At 35.3% G+C, this 12,908-nt stretch overlaps 1 protein-coding gene across 9 annotated transcripts in view; it reads left to right on the top strand.

The window, feature by feature from the left end:
* The window catches only part of NEK1 (NIMA related kinase 1), a 198,792-nt gene that overhangs the window by 92,250 nt on the left and 93,634 nt on the right, over positions 1-12,908 (top strand). For 5 of the 9 annotated variants that reach the window (XM_005556282.4, XM_074040756.1, XM_065545678.1 and 2 more), the window contains 4 exons: positions 3,200-3,283; positions 3,719-3,802; positions 4,256-4,333; positions 4,895-4,990. In XM_005556282.4, the coding sequence (XP_005556339.3) occupies positions 3,200-3,283; positions 3,719-3,802; positions 4,256-4,333; positions 4,895-4,990 (342 nt within the window). Of the gene's footprint in view, positions 1-3,199; positions 3,284-3,718; positions 3,803-4,255; positions 4,334-4,894; positions 4,991-6,802; positions 6,921-12,908 lie in introns of those variants that run through there. The other 4 variants (XM_074040755.1, XM_045393048.2, XM_005556286.4 and 1 more) reach the window with 2 other exon arrangements.

Raw genomic sequence — 12,908 nt, 5'->3', positions numbered from 1 at the left:
ATGAAGTGTTCCAGTAATAATACAGCTAAGTGTCTTGATTAGGGTGGAATTAATATAAGATGACATGAGTGACAAAATTGTGTAGATGCATGGCACAAATAGAAGATTATGTCTATAATTTGAGTCAGTGTCAGTTTCCTGATTTTGATGTAATGTAGTTATGCAAGATGAGAAATTTGGGAAAGGCTGGGTGAAGGGGCGCACAGGACCTCCCTGTATATTCTTTTCACCTTTCTGTGTATCTATAATATTTCAAACTAAAAAGGGTTTAAAACTTCAGAGTAACTCAGATTCTTCTATTTCTCAAATCTCATGAAAGAAAGTTATCTTCTATAGCAATACTCAGTTCACTACCATCCACTCCCCTTAACTCTGTAGATTCTCCCATATGCCTTTTCAGAATTTATCTCACATCTTTGCCCAGCGCTGCTTATTTCTTATTTTCCTTCACTTCCCCAACTCTTTGACCTATATATATTTCAAAAGCTCAAATACTGATAAGCTATTGCAAGGACCTTCTTGAAGAGGGAAGAAAACTGAGTGAGTAAAGGCCCTTTGTCATGCTGCAAAAGAAGAAAGGCAGGGCATGCTCTTACAGTAATACTTTTTTGCTCTGGTACACCGGAGAAGTAGATGTTTTTATGCCTAGACTTAACAACAAGTTTAAGCAGTTTTGTTTAAGATCAGCAGTGTTTATGTGATGTTGACAAAAACAGATTTCAGAGTCTGTATGTATTTCATGTTCTTAACTAAAATATACTGCCCTTCCACAATTATAATGCACTGCTACTGTGAAAGGTATCTATAAAGAAATGGTATGGAAGGTCAAATGAAGCACACTTAACTCCCTAGAGAAGGCTTTGAAGAGGCTTCTGGGGTGATATACTTGGTTTGAGTTTTGGAAGATGAGTAGAGTTACCCATCTTAAGAGGATGAGTGAGATCATGGTACAGTCTACAGACCACAAGTAGTTGTCATGTAGGATTTATGACTGAGCAGTGGCAGAGATGAGACTTGAAATGGCTAGATCACAAGTGGCTCTACTTGCCATTCAACAGAATGTGAATTAAAGTCTGAAGATAATAGTAACCATTGAAGGATTTGTGTGGGATTAGATGTGAAAGAGAAAGGTTACTCTCAGTGCATTGTAGAGAATGGAATTGTGGGATGTGAGACTAGAGGTAAGATAAGTTGGGAAACTCATTTAGCAATTTAAGAGTCGAAAGAAGAGAGGCTGAGCTAAGGCAGAAACTGAAATGATAAATTATAGAATTATTAGGAGATAGAGTTGGTAATTTGGCATATTTGAGTATAGTAGGTAAGAGGCAAATGTAATTCCTAGTTTGTTGAGTGACTGATCATGTCCCATAACTGAATTGGGAATAAGATTATATAGTAAAAAGAAGGATAAAGTCAGTTTTATAAATTGTCTGAGGTAGCTTTGCTGCGTAAACAGTTGCCCAGATGTCAGTTTAACATATACAGAAAGCTGTAAAGAGAAAAGGGCTACAAGGTTTGGGAATTGGCAGCATATGTTAAAGCCTGGGAATGAGAAGAGAAGGAGGGCCAGAAAATGAAACTCTAGAAAATATTGACATTCAGCAACAAGCCAAGGAGAGAAAAGCCTGTGAAAAATAGTGACAACTGGAAGAACCCAAGAGAGAGTGGCGTTATAAATACTGAAAGAGAAGACAGACTTTTTAAAAATGTGTGCATTATAGAACATTTGTATAGTGGAGTGTTATGAATAGTATAGAGTCACTTAAGAATAGTGTTTGTAGGCCGGGCGCGGTGGCTCAAGCCTGTAATCCCAGCACTTTGGGAGGCCGAGACGGGAGGATCACAAGGTCAGGAGATCGAGACCATCCTGGCTAACACGGCGAAAACCCCGTCTCTACTTAAAAAAAAAACACAAAAAATTAGCCGGGCGAGGTGGCGGCGCCTGTGGTCCCAGCTACTCGGGAGACTGAGGCAGGAGAATGGCGGGAACCCGGGAGGCAGAGCTTGCAGTGAGCTGAGATCTGGCCACTGCACTCCAGCCTGGGCGACAGAGCGAGACTCCGTCTCAAAAAAAAAAAAAAAAAAAAAAAAGAATAGTGTTTGTAAGGAATATTAAATGGATGTGGCTTGATATAATATTGTCTGGATAACTAGTAAAATACCAGTTTTATAAAAATAAACATGTATGTATTATACATATGCAGAGAAGGAAATTTGGAAGACAGTACCCTCAAATTTTAAGTTTCTCAGATGGCAGAATTATAAATGATTCACATTTTTTTAAATAAACTTTCTATAATATGTATTGTTATGACAGAAAAAATACAAATATAAATTAAGTGGATTCAGTCAAAACTAATTTCCAGTGGAAATGTTAAATGCAAAAATCACTCAAAAGTGTTCATTTCAATTGTGAAGTAGAAAGTCATTGGTGACCTTAGAAAATTTTCAGTCATAGTGGGATCAGAAACTAGATTGTAGTGAGCTAAAAAAATGACTGGGAAGCAGGAAAATTGAGATGATGAATATAAAAAGTATACATTCAATAAGCCAATAAAAAGACATTTGACAGGAAAGTGGGACTAAAGAGGTTTTTTAAGAGAAGAACTTGAAGCATGCTTGTACGCTGAAGGAAGAGAAAGTATATAAACTATGTTCAGAAATGAGTCCATTTGTGATTGGGTTTGACCATTTGCTGTATAGTAACTGAACATGCCTGAGTGCACTGGAGAGTTTGATTGAGATCTCTTAATTAATATACAACTGATTTGTTGAATTCAGAAAAAGTGATCTCAAATATCTTATTTTGTATGTGTTTAATATATATGTAGACATATGTCTAAATGGATTGGCTGTTTATAGAGGAAAAATTTGGATTGGGGTTTAACCTCCAAAGCCATGATTTAAAACAAACAAAACAAAACAAAACAAAACAAAAACCCCTCTTAAGTGACTAATACAAAGATAGCTGGTTTCTGTTTTGAATAATTGTGTTTGGGGCTTAATTGCTTCCTTCTGTTCTCACTGAATATATATTTCAAGTTGACATAGGAAAACACCAGGGTTTGTTATCACAGTTTATCATCAAGAAATGGTCAGTACTTGCCAAAAGAAATAAAGTAGCACCTGGATATTCCTTGGTAAGATAATAATGTAGCCTTAGTCATTCTTTAAACTTAGTACATTAAATGATAAACAGGGAATCCTGCAAAACCTGGCAGCTATGTATGGAGGCAGGCCCAGCTCTTCAAGAGGAGGGAAGCCAAGGAACAAAGAGGAAGAGGTATGCTTCCCGCATGTTCGCTACCTCCATCACATAGCCATTTTTGAATTTATTGCCTTCTTTTCTTGCATGGTTTAAATTCTTAACAATCATTTGAAGATTTTGTAGGTCTATAGGGACCTGTTAATATATTTTTGACTGACATTCTGTGTCATAATTTTGACCCGTAACTTATTCAGTATTATGATTTCAGTTTCTTTTCTTTTGATTAAATTAAAAATATTTAATTTTATGATGTATTTCTTTCTTTTCAGAAATAAATTGTTCTTAATTAAACACTTGAAAGCTAATATTACATTTCCATTAACCGGATTTCAGAACTTTTATTTCTTGTGTTCAAATTAACACTGTTCCTTAAATTTAAAAAAATCTAGCAGTAAAAATGTCAATAGCTTTACTTTACATTATTGTGTTGGGGTTTTTGCCTCTTTGTAGGTTTATCTGGCAAGACTGAGGCAAATAAGACTACAGAATTTCAATGAACGCCAACAGATTAAAGCCAAACTTCGTGGTGAAAAGGTAGGTTGAAAAGCTATTTTTTTGAAGAAATTGAATGATATCATAGTAGATTAACATTTAAAATGCTGTACCATTAACAACAACAACAACAACAACAAAAACTGATGATGATAGTGGAAGTTCAAAGATCAGAAAACTACACATAAAGTAAATCTTATTTATGTGATATTAAATTGATAAGACCATTTGTTCCTAAGGAATTCTGAGAGGAAAATATAACTAGTATTCAGGGGAGGATTGCAATGCATTTTATGTCATTATCTTTTTGTTCCATTGTTCTTAAAGGCTGATAGTGGTGGAGAGTTCAGTTGTAGCTTTAGGAGAAAACTAACAGCGTTAAATGATTTCCGTTTTATATTTTTAGATTTTAGTTTATTCATTATCTTTCACAGAACTCTGCACTCAATTTGATGATTATATCCTAAGTGATTTGCTTATCTACTTATTTTGTAGAAAGAAGCTAATCGTTCTGAAGGACAAGAAGGAAGTGAAGAGGCTGACATGAGGCGCAAAAAAATCGAATCCCTGAAGGTATAGAATAGAAATGATACAGGTTTTCTTAGAGAAAATTGGAAGCTGAGATAGAACATTGTGTTCTTAAGTTTTGCATAGTTATATCACTTTATTCTCTTCCTTTAATTTTTCTTTCATCTTTCTCCTCCACTTTTTGGTTTCTGAAAGTAGTATTTTTCTCTTTTTGTATTGTATTTATGAAAATAGATAAAACCATGGCATAAATACATGAAACTATCATATAAGTAATCTCGAAAAAAATGGTAACCTTAAAAATGAAAAATATGCAAATATACATCCCCATGAAGGTAAATGAAGTCTATGTATAATAATTGTTTTAAATTTTTACATTTTTTTGCCTTTATTTTCACTCAACAAATATTTATTGAACACCTGCTGTATGTCAAGGCTGGTTCTAGGTGCTAGAGGTTTAGAGTGAGCTTACATTTTTATTGTAAGACCACATGCATACTTCTTTTTTGGCTAATAAGTAAATGTCTTCATAGACCTGGCCAAAAAAAATAAAAACCTGTGCCCTTCTTTCTGGTAACTCATTTTGTTAATTGTTTTTATTTTTAGGCCCATGCAAATGCACGTGCTGCTGTACTAAAAGAACAACTAGAACGAAAGAGAAAGGAAGCTTATGAGAGAGAAAAAAAAGTGTGGGAAGAGCATGTAAGATTTAGCTCATATTCTTAATCCTGGTTGTATTAACATTTTTATAGCTCTTCCTGGATAGTACATCAGTATTAATTTTCTAATGCTTTTTTTTATGTGTGTTTTTTCATTCTCATTCTCTCTCTCACCCTTTCTCATTACCTCTCTCAGTCTCTCTCTCTGTCTCACTTGCACTTAAGAATAATCAGTGTGGAAGTCATTTGGGAGATTGATTTGAAGTCAGAGCTAATTTATTTTATTTATTTATCATTATTATTTTTTGAGATGGAGTCTCACTCTGTCACCCAGGCTGAAGTGCAGTTACACGATCTCGGCTCACTGCAACCTCCGCCTCATGGGTTCAAGCGATTCTTCTGCCTCAGCCTCCTGAGTAGCTGGGACTACAGGTGCATACCACCATGCCTGGCTAATTTTTGTATTTTTAGTAGAGACGGGGTTTCACCATGTTGGCCAAGCTGGTCTCAAACTCCTGACCTTGTGATCCACCCACCTTAGCCTCCCAAAGTGCTGGGATCACAGGCATGAGCCTCCGTGCCGGGCCCTTATTTTATTTTTAAATTTTTAATTTACTTTTGCCAAGTAGCTTATCGAAATCCCAGCCTAATTTAATGACTACATTGTCTTTCTGCCACTGATTTATAATGCTACTTGTAAGATTTATTAAATTCTTATATATACCAGTGAATGAATCTATAACAAGTAGGTATCAAGCTATATCTTCCTTTGGGCTTTCTCCTTTGATCTATTACTCTGTCTTTTCTGCCAGTACCTCGTTGTATTAGTAATTATAGATTTACAGTATGCTTTAATTTCTAATAGAATTCTTTCCTCATTTCCCCTTTACCTTCTTTTTTTACACTTATTATTTACTCTCTTTTTCTTTACCAGATAAATTTTTAAGGTAATTCTTGTTTCTTTTTTTTTCAATCTTGTTGTAATTTTGATTAGTATTGTATTAAACCTACAAGTTAAGAAGAATTGACATAGTTATAATAGTTTATATACAGAAACAAGTTAAATTTCTACATTTACTCAGTTTCTTTTGTATCTCTTACACAAATTTTGATCATTTTCACATTTATCTGTTGTATTTCTTATAAAGATTATTTCTAGATAGTTTATAATTCCATTTCAGTCTTCAAAGGTTAATATTGCTAATATTTGCAGACATTTTAGGTATTTGCTTATCCTCTTATCCAGTGAGTTTGTCTATTCTGCCAATTTTAAGTAATTTTCTGGGTTTTAGCCTACAACTAGATCATTGGCAAATAGTCGTGATATACATCATAGTAACAACAGTTCCTGTAGTTTATTGCTTATTATATGCCAGGCATATTATAACCACTGTACTATTGACCCATGAACAACATGGGGGTTGGGGCACTGGCCCCTTGCACAGTCAAAATTCACATGTAACTTTTGATTCCCCATAGACTTTACTACTGATATCCTACTGTTGACTGGAAGCCTTGCCAGTAACATAGAGTAACATATATTTTATATGTTATATGTATTATATGCTGTATTCTTACAACAAAGCTAAAGAAAAAATATTATTTAAAAAATCATAAGGAAGAGAAAATATATTTACTATTTTTAAATGGAAGTGGATCATCATAAAGGTCTTCATCCTCATCTTCAGGTGGAGTAGGCTGAGAAAGGAGGAGTAAGAGGGTTGGTCTTGCTGTCTTGGGTGGCAGAGGCAGAAAAAAAATTTGTGTGTAAGTGGATTTGTGCTGGTCAAACCTGTGTTGTTCAAGGATTAACTGTATATTTATTGTTTTTTTTAATCCTTACAACTTTACAAAGCATATATAGAAAGGATAAAATAATTATATAAAATATCTCCAACTAACGGCAGAACAAAGATTTGAACGTGGATCTGCCCAATGTTGAAGACTTTTTCTTATGCTGTTTCCCCTGCTTTCTGTAAGTTGTGCCTTATAAAAAAATTTTTTTTACTTTTAATTTTTGTAGGTACATGGTGGATGTATATATTTATGGGATACATGAGATATTTTAATACAGGCATAAATGCATACTAATCACATTAGGGTAAATGAGGTATCTATCACCTCATGCATTTATCCCTTCTTTGCATTTCATACAATCCAATTACACTCTTTTAGTTATTTTAAAATGTACAATAAATTATTGTTGACTATATTTACCTTGTGGTGCTATCAAATACCGGATCTTATTCATTTTATCTAATTTTTGTACCCATTAACCATTCTTACTTTCATGCCCTACCCTTTCCAGCTTTTGGTAACTGTCATGTTCCCTTTCCATGAATTCGATTGTTTTATTTCTTTTAGTTTCCACAAATAAGTGAGAATATGCAAAATTTGTCTTTCTGTGCCAGGCTTATTTCACTTAACGTAATAGAACTCCACTTCCATTCATATTGTTGCAAATGACAGGATCTCATTCTATTTTATGGCTGAAGAATACTCCATTGTGTATATGTCCCACAATTTTCTTTATCCATTCACCTGTTGATGGAGAATTAGGTTGCTTCCAGATCTTGGCTATTGTGAATAGTGCTGCAATAAACACGGGAGTGCAGATATCTCTGATATACTGCTTTCTTTTCTTTTGGGTATATACCTAGCAGTGCGATTGCTAGATTGTATGGTAGTTCTATTTTTAGTTTTTTGAGGAACCTCCAAACTGTTCTCCATAGTGGGTATGGTAGTTTACATTCCCACCAACAGTGTACGGGTATAAGAGGGTTCCCTTTTCTCCACATCCTCGCCAGCATTTGTTATTGCCAGTCCTTTTGATAAAAGCTATTTTGACTGGGGTGAGATGATATCTCATTGTCATTTTGACTTGTATTTCTCTGATGATCAGTGATGTTGAGCACTTTTTCATATACGTGTTTGCCATTTGTATGTCATCTTTTTAGAAATGTCTATTCAGATCTTTTGCCCATTTTAAATTGGATTATTAGATTTTTCCTATTGAGTGGTTTGAGCTCCTTATATATTCTGGTTATTAATCCCTTGTCAGATGGGTAGTTTGCAAATATTTTCTCCCATTCTGTGGGTTGTCTCTTCACCGTGTTGATAGTTTCCTTTGCTGTGCAGAAGCTTTTTAACTTGATGTGATCCCATTTGTCCATTTTTGCTTAGGTTGCCTGTGCTTGTGGGATATTACTCAACAAGCCTTTGCCTGGACCAGTGTCCTAGAGAGTTTCCCTAGTGTTTTCTTTTAGTAGTTTCATAGTTTGAGGCCTTAGATTTAAGTCTTTAATCCATTTTGATTTGATTTTTGTATATGGCTAAAGATAGGAGTCTAGTTTCATTCTTCTGCATGTGGATATCCAGTTTTCCCAGCACTATTTATTGAAGAGACTGTCTTTTCTCCAACGTATATTCCTGGAACATTTGTCAAAAATGAGTTCACTGTAGATGTATGGATTTATTTCTGGGTTCTTTATTCTGTTCAACTGGTCTGTGTGCCTGTTTTTATGCCAGCACCGTGCTGTTTTGGTTACTATAGCTCTGTAGTATAATTTGAGGTCAGGTAATGTGATTCCTCCAGTTTTGTTCTTTTTGCTCCGGATAACTTTGGCTATTCTGGGTCTTTTGTGGTTCTATATGAATTTCAGAGTTTTTTTTTATTATTTTTACCAAAAAAATTGGTAATCTGATAGAAAATGAATTGATTCTGTAGATTACTTTGGGTGGTGTGGACATTTTAATGATACCAAGTCTCCTTCCATGAGCATTGAATGCACTTCCATTTGTTTGTGTCATCTATGATTTCCTTCATCAGTGTTTTGTAGTTCTCCTTGTAGAGATCTTTCACCTCCTTGGGTAAATGTATTCCTCTGTATTTTTGTGCGTGAGTGGCTATTGTAATGAGATTGCATTACTGATTTCATTCTCAGCTTGAATGTTATTGGTGTTTGGAAATACTACTGATTTTTGTACAATGATTTTATGTCCTGAAACTTTACTGAAGTCGCTCATCAAGTCTAGGATTTGTGGTGGAATTGTTAGAATTTTCCAGATACAGAATTAAATTGTCCACAAAGAGATAATTTGACTTTCTCTTTTCCTATTTGGATGTCTTCTATGTTTTTCTCTTGCCTGATTGCTCTGGCTGGGACTGCCAATACTGTGTTGAATAGGATTGCTAAGAATGGAATCCTTGTCTTGTTCTAGTTCTTAGGAGGAATCTTCCAGCTTTTTGCTCATTCAGCATGATGTTGGCTGTGGGTTTGTCATAGGGGGTTCTTAATATTTTGAGATATCTTCCTTTGATGCCTAATTTGTTAAGTGTTTTTATCATAAAGGGATGTTGGATTTTATCAGATGCTTTTTATGTGTATATTGAGGTGATCATATTCTTTTTTTAAATTCTGTTTATGTGGGGAATCACATTTATTGGTTTGTGTGTGTTGAACCATCCTTGCATCCCAGGAATAAGGCTCACTTGATCATACAAATTTTCATTTTAATGTGCTACTGGATTTAGTTTGCTATTATTTTATAGAGGATTTTTGTATCTATTTTCATCAGCAATGTTGGTCTGTAGTTTTCTTTTTTTGTTGTGTCCTTGCCATATTTTGGTATCATGATGAAATTGGTCTTGTAGAATGAGTTAGGGAGGAATCTCTCCTTAATTTATTTTCGGTAATTTCAGTAGGATTGGCATCAGCCTTCTTTGTATATTTTGTGAATCTATCTGGTCCAGGACTTTTTTTTTTATTGGTAGTTTTTTTGTTTTGTTTTGTTTTGTTTTTATTATTGATTTAGTTTTGTACTCATTGGTCTGTTCAAGGTTTCAGTTTCTTCCTATTTCAATCTTGGGAGACTGTTTCCAAGAATTTGTTTATTTCCTAATTTTATAGTATGTGCACATAGAGATGTTCATAGTAGTCTCTGAGGATCTTTTGTATTTCTGTGGGATCTGTTGTAATGTCACCTTTGTTATTTCTGACTGTGTTTATGAATCTTCTCTTTTTTTCATGTTAATCTGTCCAGAAGTTTATTAATCTTGTTTATCTTTTTAAAGAACCAACTTTTGTTTGATCTTTTCTATGGCTGTTTGGTCTCAATTTAATTTAGTTCTGCTCTGATTTTAGTTATTTCTTTTTGTCGGCCAGCTTTGGGTTTAGATTTTCTTCTAGTTCCTGTAGGTGTGACATTAGGTTGTTAATTTGAGATCTTCCTATTATTTTTGTATAAGCATTTAATGCCGTAAACTTTCCTTTTAACTGCTTTTGCCATATCTCAGAGGTTTTGGTATGTAATGTTTCTACTTTCATTAGTTTCAAAAATTTTTTTTAAATGTCTGCCTTAATTTTATTGTTTCCCAAAAGTCATTCAGAAAGCAGGTTGTTTACTTTCTATGTATTTGTATGGCTTTGGGAGTTCCTCTTGGTATTGATTTCTATTTTTATTCTACTGTGGTCCAAGAAGATGCTTAGTATGATTTTAGTTTTTTAAAAAATTTATTGAGACTTGCTTTATGACTGAGTATTTGGTCAGTCTTAGAGTATGTTCTGTGTACAGATAAAAAGAATGTATATTCTGTGGTTGTTTGCTGTAGTATTCTGTAGATGCCAATTGGGTCCAGCTGGTCAAGTGTCCAATTTAAGTCTAGAATTTATTAGTGTTGGGCCTTGATCAGTTTAATGCTATCAGTGGGGTGTTAAAGTGTGTCCGCTATTATTGTATGATATTATTGTATGTCCCTTTTCTTAGATCTAGTAGTAATTGTTTATAAATCAGAGTCCTTATGTGTTGGGCACATATATATTTAGGATAGTTAAATCCTCTTGTTTAATTGAACTTTTTATCATTATGTAGTGCTTTTCTTTGTCCTTTTGTACTGTTGTTGATTTAAAATCTCTTTTATCTGATACAAGAGTAGCAAGCCCTGATCTTTTTTGTTTTAAATTTGCGTGATCTTTCTCCATCCCTTTACATCAAGTCCTTTGGGTGTCATTACATGTGAGATGGTCTCTTGAAGATAGCAGAAGGTTGGGTCTTGTTTTTTCATCCAATTTGCCATTCTGTCTTTTTAGTGAAGCATTTAGGTCATTTATGTTCAGTGTTAATACTGATATGTGAGGTTTTCTTCCTCTTGTAGTGTTAACTAGTTGCTTTGTAGTCTCAATTGTATAGTTGCTTTATAGTGGCAGTAGCTTTGAACTTACATGTACTTTTGTGGTAGCAAGTATCGTTCTTTTATTTGCATGTTTAGAACTCCTTTGAGCATTTTTGTAGGGCCTATCTGGTGGTGACAAATTCTGTTAGCAATTGCTTGTCTGGGAAAAACTTTATTTCTCCTTTGTTTATGAAGCTTACTTAGCTTGGCAGGCTGTGAAATTCTTGGCTGGCATTTCTTTAAGAAGGCTAAAAATAGGCCACCAATGTCTTCTGGTTTGTAAGATTTCTGCTAAGAAATTCGTTGTTAGTCTGATGGGATTCCCTTTAAAAGAGACAATTTAGTTCTTTTATCTAGCTGCCTTTAAGATTGTTTCTTTCACATTGACCTTGGCTTGTCTGATGACTGTGTGCTTTAGTCATGGTCATCTTATATAGTATCTCACTGGTGTTCTCTGAATTTCTTGTATCTGCATATCAATCTCTCTTGGAAGACTGGGGAAGTTTTCCAGAATCATACCCTGAAATATGTTTTCCAACTTCCTTACTTTCTGTTTTTCTCTTGCAGGAATGCCAGGAATTCATAGATTTGGTTGCTTTACATAATCTTATATTTCTTGAAGGCCTTGTTTGCTTTTTTAAATTCTTTATTTTTGTCTGACTGGGTTAATTCAAAAGATCAGTCTTTGAGCTCTGAAATTCTTTCTTCTGCTTTGTCTAGTCCGTTGTTAAGGTTTACAACTGTATTTGAAATTCCCATAGTGAGTTTTTTAATTCCAAAAGTTCTGTTTGGTTCTTTGTTAATATCATTATATCATGTCCTGGATCATTTTTCTGGCTTCTCTGTATTGGATTTCAACTTCCTCTCAGATCTTGTGGAGTTTCCTTGCCATCAATATTCCAAGTTCTGTATGTATCATTTTAGATATTTCAGTCTGCTTAGGATTCATTGCTAGGGAGCCAAAACGATCCTTTGGAGGTGACAAAGCATCCTGGCTTTTTGTACTTTCAGAGATCTTGCACTGATTCCTTCTCATCTGACTGAGCTGGCAATTCTTTTTTTGGATTTGTGTTTATTTGGATGGAACTTAATTTTTTCCCCTTGAAGGTATAACTGTGATGTATGTTGTATGTGCTCGATTGGCTTCTTTTCTGGGTGCTTTCAGGGGGCCAAAGCTCCATATGGGTTTTTTGGTTACAGGTATGTTTCTGAGGTGGCTTTCTCAGATGCTGTTTTTTGTAGTTTTTGCTTGGTGGTGTAATTCAGGCTGCAGTCCAGTAGACGGTGCTGAAGAGTAAGATCCAGCAGATTTATTTAGGCTCTGTTCACTTTCTTTGGGCCACCAGAGAAGCCCAGAAAGGGCCACTGGGCCCCAACAGAAAGAACTGCTGCCTCTTCCACAATCATGCACTTTAGCAGGGTGAGAAGGCAAGAGATGACCCCCTTCTCCTGGTTTGTTCTGAGGCATTAGTGGTGCCTGTAATGTAATGGGGAGCCGAGCAAGAAGACATGAGGCAGATGAGAAGAGAGGTAGCCTTTATTGGGCTCGCGGGCAAGGTTCACCAGTCCCCTAGGAGGAGGGCTGAGGAAGTCGCGCTCGGGGCGAGTACTGGGGGCCTTTTATAGGGCGAGGTAGGCAGGGTTTGTAGGTTTCGGTTTTCCTGAGTTAGGTTTCGATCTCTGAGGAATGACGCATCCAGGAGCTTGCGCAGAGCGGGGGTTTTTTGGCGGGCGCAGGCTTTTTTCGCGCGCTAAGAGTCTTAGCAGGAAGTGAAGGGCGGGAAGTCCT

The sequence above is a fragment of the Macaca fascicularis genome, chromosome 5 (genome assembly GCF_037993035.2).
Source record: "Macaca fascicularis isolate 582-1 chromosome 5, T2T-MFA8v1.1".
Taxonomy (NCBI): Eukaryota; Metazoa; Chordata; class Mammalia; order Primates; family Cercopithecidae; genus Macaca; species Macaca fascicularis.
This window is presented reverse-complemented; position numbering and strand designations above follow the sequence as displayed.